The 7,934-nt window shown below is 38.4% G+C and overlaps 1 protein-coding gene across 1 annotated transcript in view; it reads left to right on the plus strand.

Moving 5' to 3' along the window:
* The first annotated feature begins 2,048 nt into the window (after window positions 1–2,048).
* Window positions 2,049–7,934, plus strand: part of LOC118326567 — an 11,667-nt gene continuing 5,781 nt past the window's right edge. The window contains exons 1-6 of the mRNA XM_035659585.1: window positions 2,049–2,072; window positions 2,259–2,380; window positions 3,338–4,179; window positions 4,963–5,056; window positions 5,256–5,324; window positions 6,452–7,455. Coding sequence (XP_035515478.1) covers window positions 2,287–2,380; window positions 3,338–4,179; window positions 4,963–5,056; window positions 5,256–5,324; window positions 6,452–7,371 — 2,019 coding nt within the window. The 5' untranslated portion in view covers window positions 2,049–2,072; window positions 2,259–2,286 and the 3' untranslated portion in view covers window positions 7,372–7,455. The remainder of the gene's footprint in view (window positions 2,073–2,258; window positions 2,381–3,337; window positions 4,180–4,962; window positions 5,057–5,255; window positions 5,325–6,451; window positions 7,456–7,934) is intronic.

Raw genomic sequence — 7,934 nt, forward strand, 5'->3', positions numbered from 1 at the left:
AAATATCTAAAACCTAAAACTGAAACTTCTCTGTGGCTTTCTTCTTGGGGAGGGACTGTGGAGAGCTACAAGAACCACATGTCACATCTTTCTTTTCCACTTTCAAGCTCTCAGGACACGTGTTGACCCTGTCACCCTTGTAGTTATCCATTTTCAGGTATGTTGTTGGTTTTAAACACAGTTAACTTAGCTGTAACTTGCTAACATGAGTGTCAAGAGAAAGTTATTGTTCAGTTTTGTGGATTGTGTGTGTGAATTCACTTGCTGATAAATGAGAGCTATAGGTACTTTACTGTACATATTTCCTTATTTGTGACATAATTCTTGTGATCATTTATCCCAAAAGGCCTAACATAACTTTCCCCAAAGGGAACTTTTGAACTTTATTACTCCAACTGCTACGAAGAAAAGCTCTGACCAAATTCTGCACCCTGCTTCTGCTGGTCATTTTATTTGGTCAAATCCACAGCCAAAAGCAATACAAAGTACATCACGTATATACATTGTGTATAGATGAAGAGATTGTTTCCACAGTGTTACATAATTGTTTTATAGACAAGAAAACACAGTGGCAGTGATTAAAAACAAGAACAAAGTAGGTATGCAGTGGAGAACAGTGTTCCTTTCTGGTTTAGTGTCACTGGTTCATGCCGCAATACTTCCTGGTGTCCACTAGAGGGCAGACAGGGTACAGAGTTAGGTTCAGTCAATGGAAGTTTAACATGGAGTCCTTAAACTGACAAAATACGGTTATATGAGTAGTCAAAAATATAGCTGCTGAAATACTTCAGCTACATTTACAGGTACATATAAAATGATGCTGCAGCAATATGCAGTCCAGTATGTGGATGGTTAACATGCACTGGCTGGTGAAGTATTTATGATGCAATATAGTTTAAGCTTGGTAGTTTTTTCACCATCTGAAAGTTGAAAAAAAGCTAAAGTTAAAGTTTTGTTTTTTTCTAGCTGTTTTATTATTTCTTCACAGGTTCAACACATCTGAAAGACCTGAGACTCATTCTGGTTGTAAAAACTGGAACACGAAGAATGCTTCTGGAAACGTGACAAAGCCTTTAAAGAGGAAATGTCACCTGAGTCTGTCACTAAAAGCTAGAGAAGAAGTAAAGGATGGTGGGAGGATGTGGCAGAGAGCATAGATCTACAAAGACTGATAAACCAGTGCGGAGGAAGATACCATTCACTCATCAATGACAAAAAAGCAAACAGAACCCAGGTAACAGAGCTTCTAGAGAAGATAGAGAACATGGTGAAGTTCAATAGAGGAAGCCACTACACCAATGAGATGATAAAGAATATGAGGTGGGACCAGCTCACCTTGAATGCCTGTATTTAGCTTTATCATGACGAGGCACTGTTTATCCCGTCCGGTTTTCAATATCAGTATCATTCATTCATCATTTCCAAATCTGCTTGTTTTCAGTCCTACCTCTAGCCACCACTATGCACATTCACGTTACTGTCATCAATGAATAAAGATTGATGACATGATTGAAGATATTGATGATCCTGTAATGATTTGGGAGGCCTGTGTAGTTAGTGGTGGGCTACATATGCATCACAATATTTCTTAAGAGGAAAAGAAAATAAGATTTTTTTAAAAAATAGATTCAACTATAGCCTTTTTCCTTGGGCTCAAATAGATTTTAAGTACATTACAACAGGCTTCGTCAAAGTTAGGGAGGGATTTTGTCTGAAATACTCCCAGATCAATGTATAGGAAACAAATGAGTTAGTAGTAGAGGGCTATTCATGGCTATGATCCTGTATGTTGAGAAGCTGACATTGAGGTTGTCAAGGGGGCTCAACCCCTTTAGTCACTTTCACTGAATACGAACAATTTTCAGTTTCCAGGGCTGCTTGCTGTCAGTACACACAGTTTTGTAACCTGAACCTATGCCATCCCTCCTGCCACCAGTGGGTGGCTCCCTCCTCCTTTAGCCTGCTCAGTGTGTGCATTTCCTTGTTATTTGAGAAGTGGGTGTGTTATGAATTTTGTGACATATAATAGTCTCTCCTGCTGACATATCATACAGCTGAGGAGACTCATACAGGTAGGCTAGGTTAAGTATAATACCCCTATTGTTTTATATTTTGTATTATATTTCCTGTGATTAAATTGTTTAATTATGTAACCAAACAATTTACGTTACCATATATTTTATAATTTAATTAATCAAAACATGTATTTGCCACCTGTTTTAATAGATTTTCCCTTTTTTCTCCTTTTGTCTGTGAAGTTTTTGACAGATTTTAACTGCTTCAGGGATGTTGCGAGGAAAAGCTTGGATCCAAGTTTGCACCCTGCTTGTGCTGGTCACATTTTGCAGTCACACTGCTCATTGCCAAGCTCAACACAAAGGTAGGCTACACTGTATGTTAAAGGAAGGAATGTCACCGGCACTGCAGGTGTGTCGTGAGAGGAGAGTAGGAAATACGGAGCCCTTAAACTGACAAAATATAGGCTTGAAAAGATTATATTCAATCAAACATAACTGAATATATATTTAAATATATAATATAATATGATCTATTGAGAAAATAAAAAATAATAATTTACAGTAGTTTACTCTTCTGTCTTCCGCACGCTCATTTTACTTTTTATTATTTGTGGCTTGCTATATTGCTTTATTTAAAGCGCTCGTGGCTGAACAGCTTCAACTACCAAAAGCTACCAACTTGAAGCTGGCTTTCATCATAAACCTATATCAGTGTGGGGCATGTTAATAATCCGTGTAGCCTGCTGTACACTGCATGCTCTTGTAGCATCACTGCATAAACTACTGTAGATAAAGCATTTTAGTAGGTGAGCTAACACTAACAAAGTTTTCTAACGCTACTTAGTTCACAGACATGACTTATCCTCATAGCACTATACCTTCAAGTAGGCCTACATTTCTTGTCTTCATCAAAGCGTTTGTTTTTTACTCATCCTTACAATGTGTATGAGTAATGTCTCTTTTCTCATAATGTCAAACAACCAAAACTAAAAATCTCTATGGATTCTGCAGCAATATGCAGTCCAGGTGAAGTTTTTATATAAAAGTTAGCTTCAGCTTAGTTAGCTAAAAAAAGCTGGTGCTGTGTGTGTTTCCAGGTGTTCAGTTAAAATATGCACCTGATGACTTTGAATGGGAATACACAGAGTTGGATACAACCACACATTCAGTAAAATGTTAAATTAAAGCAGTCAGCAGAAGTGAGATTTTTATCAATAATTCTTGATGAGTGAATGCAAATATTTTTACACATAAGCAACCACACCACCTAAAAGTGACTATTTTATTTGTGACACCAATGTTTTATTAATTCTCCACAGGTTCAACACATCTGAAAGACCTGAGACTCATTCTGGTTGGAAAAACTGGAGCAGGAAAGAGTGCTTCTGGAAACACCATCCTGGGACGTGAAAATGCCTTTAAAGAAGAAGCGTCACCTGAGTCTGTCACTAGAAAATTTCAAAAAGAAGAAGTAAAGGATGGTGGGAGGAACATTGTTGTCATCGACAGCCCAGGGCTGTGTGACACAAAGCAATCACCAGAAGAACTGAAAGGAAACATTGAGGAGTGTATTTCCCAGTCAGTTCCTGGACCCCATGCTTTTCTGTTAGTGATGAGTCTGAAGGCAAGATTCACAGACGAGGAGAAGACAGCTGTGAAGTGGATTCAGGATAATTTTGGCTCATGTTCTTCCATGCATACCATAGTCCTGTTTACACATGCTGACTTGCTAGAAGGTAAATCTGTGGAAGACTGTGTGGCAGAGAGCAAAGCTCTACAAAGACTGATAAACCAGTGTGGAGGAAGATACCATTCACTCATCAATGACAAGAGACCAAACAGAACCCAGGTCACAGAGCTTCTAGAGAAGATAGAGAACATGGTGAAGTTCAATGGAGGAAGCCACTACACCAATGAGATGTACCAGGAAGCCCAGAAGAAACTTGAGGAGGAGAGGAAAAAGAGGGAAGAGGAGGAAGAGCGAAGAAAGAAGGAAGAGGAGGAGAGCATCAGAAAGCAGGAGAAAGAGCGTTACTGGTGTAAAATGATAGCTGCTGCTACTGTTACAGTAGTTGGCATAGGAGCGTATGCCAGCTCACCTTTGGTAATGGCGGCAGGTGCAGCAGTTGGACTCACTGGTTTAGATTGCACATCATATATATGACCTGTGACAAAAAGAAAATATGGAATAGACAATATATGATGCAAATGCAAAGCCTGAAACAGCCTCTACAAAGATGCCCTTTAACTAAATCTTAAATAGAAAATATCAGTGTGCATGCTCTGTTTGTTATTGGGAATGAGGAATGTGCTACATACAGTTTTTCTATATATGTCTGTGTGGGTTTCAAATGTCAATAAAGTCTGAAGATCAGTTTTCTTGTCATTCATTGGTAATTTAATTTTTCTACTTTTTAAAAATATATTTTTGATAGCTTTTTGTATGTTTAGCATCTTTTTTTAAATGTGACTAGTCTGTTATTTCACAGAAAGAAATGTGTAGATACATTATCATATTTGATACAAATACATATTAGTATTAGTTAAGGCTGATAGGTCAACCTGTTTCCAAAGGTTATCCTATGTTCCTTGCATGTTGATACTGTACAGATATATTTAAAATATTTAACACACGCCATCAATAGAAGGATGTGATATACTCCAGAGGTTTCTTGTTTCCTTCCTATTAAACAACCAGGCCTCAAACTGATAAACCTAAAGTTTATCAGTTATAGAGCTTGAATGCTGCTCTTGTGATTCTAAAACATACCAGCCATGCCCATACGCAAATCTGCTCAGCATATTCAGAGAGATGTGGACAGCCTCTGTGGGGATGCACATTGTTAGATGTAAACTAAAGACAATACAAGGAAATAGGAAGCCCCCTGTGTGCATAAGCCAGGCTTCCAGAAGTTTCCCAGAAAACTAACACGAAAGTGTCAAGCCACAGAGCTTGTCTATGTTCACTTCTCAGGCCTGGAACAGTACATTTGGCCACCTGGGAACTGGAAAAGGTAAATCCGAAGTAATGGCTGAAGGTAAGACAATCTATCTGACTTAAGGCTAAAAAAAAAACAAACCAAAAAAAAATGTGATCACTGTAAGATGTAACTCTTACTGTGACACTGGAAAGATCAGCAGAGGGAAATAGAAAAAAAATGTAGACCTTGATAATGAAGTCAGTGACTAATAGTCTTTTTTTCTTCTCGGTCTCAATGGTATAATTTCATATCACAGCAATACCACTGCGAGAAAAGAAGAAAACTCTACCTCGGTCTGATGGGTGTGGTCTGAATAACTTTGACGGTATGCTCATTCATTGTCTCTCTCATGAAATCTCTCAGTATAGTTACACATACATATATCTGTATATCACTTTCTAATAAGGAACACTGTATGAAGGCTTTATAAGTTATACTAATGGCTTTATTAATGTTAATATGTGGTTTACTAATGTTTTTCACATCAACTTTTGGGTTGCCAGGTAGTGAAACATCCCTTTGTCTCCTCTTTTTCTGTCTCTAGTATCACTAGCTCTTTTTAGAGTAGCTGCTTTCAGTGAATTTCGAAAATTAATGACTATTACATTATTAATGACTTCCTAACATCTGTATCAGACTTAACTGCTTATTAGTCACTTAATGACTTTTGAGTTTTTGCACCTTTGAATCCCTCATGAAGAGCATTCATCCACTTACTATCTTGTTTGCAAAAGAGTAGCAGGGCAACTGAAACCTGAATTTTATAAGCAGTTTATTACATTTACAACCACAGACTGTTTATGGTCGGGGAAAACCTCTTTTATTAACTCCAGTCCTCCAGTTATTAAAGTTATATTTACATTCAGTATTTTTTACCAAAACACATTGTGTGTCCTTGAGATCTAGCAAATAAAAAAAACACTTGCAAAGCAGGTTTTATAACATTTAAAATTATGAAATATTATAAGAATTGTATACGAGATTGCTGAAAGGTCCCAAGTTATTTGAATGAGAATCACTCACCCAGCACTTTTGAAATTGTTATGGCTCACTACACATGCGCATTATAATGCTTCTCCTGCTGGCCCCGCCCGTGTGGTCCCGATCGGCCCATAGACTTTACATTAGGATGATGTCATAAACTAAAAATACTGTATCTAGGATTTGTGAATGTTTTACTTCCATGGTTTAAAAATTCAAAATAGGAAGGGTACAAATCACTATTACTTGTTGTTTGAGGTGTCCTGTCAACATTTTTACCTTTACAGAGATAGTTAAGATAGTTAAGGCTATATAAAGTTATACTAGAGTGATATATACAAAACGTTCATACAACCCAATGCAACTCAAGTAGTGCCCATAAATCAAAACTGCAGATTAATGTGGGAAAAAACACTCAAATGATTCACTTTTGTCTTGTGCTCATCATTAATTCTGCATCTGCCGTTCCAGCTCTGGATTTGACAGGAGGGTTGAGGATAGTCCTGGTGGGCAAGACTGGATCAGGAAAGAGTGCTTCAGGAAACACCATCCTTGGGAGACCTGCCTTCAAAGAGGACCCAAGCCCTATGTCTGTGACCAAACACTGCGAAACACAGAGCGGAGAAGTGGACGGGACTTTGGTCCAGGTGATTGACACTCCAGGTCTGTTTGATACAGGCATCTTAGAGGAAGAATTAAAATCCAGAATAGAGGAGTGTGTTAAGATGTCGGTGCCAGGCCCTCACGCTTTCCTACTGGTGATCAGGCTCGGAGTAAGGTTCACTGAGGAGGAAAGAAACGCTGTGAAGTGGATCCAGGACAACTTTGGAGATGATGCCTCCATGTACACTATCATGCTGTTTACATGTAAAGATCAGGCCAAAGCTGACAATGCTCTGAAGGAGTGCAAGGAGCTGCGGAGGCTCTCGATTACATTTGGACGTAGATACCATGCCTTCAACAACAACGACCCAGATGACCAAGTACAGGTCAAAGAGCTGCTCACCATGATCAAGGAAATGGTACAGGATAACGGGGGGAAGCATTACACCAACGAGATGTATGAGAAAGCCCAGAAGAAGCTGAGAGAGGAGGAGGAGCAGAGGAAACAACAGGAGGAAGAGAAGAAAAATGAGGAGAGGAGAATTTGGGTTGCTGAGAAGGAGAAGGAAAAGAAAGAGAGAGAAAAGAAGAAAAAGAAAATATGCGTGGCATCGGCTGCTGCCGTTGTGTTGGTGTTTGCTGGGATGGTTATAGCAGTGGGAGCAGAACTAACAGTGGCTTTGGCTCTAGGGGCTCCTGTGCTCATCCTGGGGGTGTTATGTGGTATAGCTGCCCTTTGTATATGGAAGGGCATGAGATGCAAAGCCAAAACAAGTGTTCCAGTATAAGTAGTGAGAAGGACATGCTGATCCATCTGCAGTATTAGTACTACACACATTACTATTTACTGTTTAGGACTAATCAATGATTTTGTTTTGGCCTTTTCTGCATTCTGCTTCCAAATGAGTTTATGACACAACTGACTTTCTGCAATAACAAAAGTATGTGAATTTGGTTGTAAACAAGCGGTGTGAAATGGAATACTTGTTTTCTCTCTGTTTGTTTAATGTTCACTCATTTATTGTATGGAGCTTAAATATGAAACCCACATCACGAGTTATACTTGAACAGATGTTTTCTGGTTTATGAGAAACAGCTTCAATTCTAATAAATAATGTTCAAACTTACTGATAGATCTCATTGTGTGTAAATAAATGTTTGCACAATCTATACTTTTAAACCTTATGTGATAATGGCTCAAATAAAATATCCATGCAGATTAATTACCGTTCTTTATTTAAACTATGATGTGCTGTTGCTCTCGCTTTATTATTAGTAACATTACGGGTTCATTTCCCTTAATGTAAATTTGGTTACAGTAGATATCATCTGTTGTGGAGAAGTTTTGGTA

Source organism: Morone saxatilis, unplaced genomic scaffold (genome assembly GCF_004916995.1).
Source record: "Morone saxatilis isolate NCDOM2014 unplaced genomic scaffold, NCSU_SB_2.0 Contig17, whole genome shotgun sequence".
Lineage (NCBI taxonomy): Eukaryota > Metazoa > Chordata > Actinopteri > Moronidae > Morone > Morone saxatilis.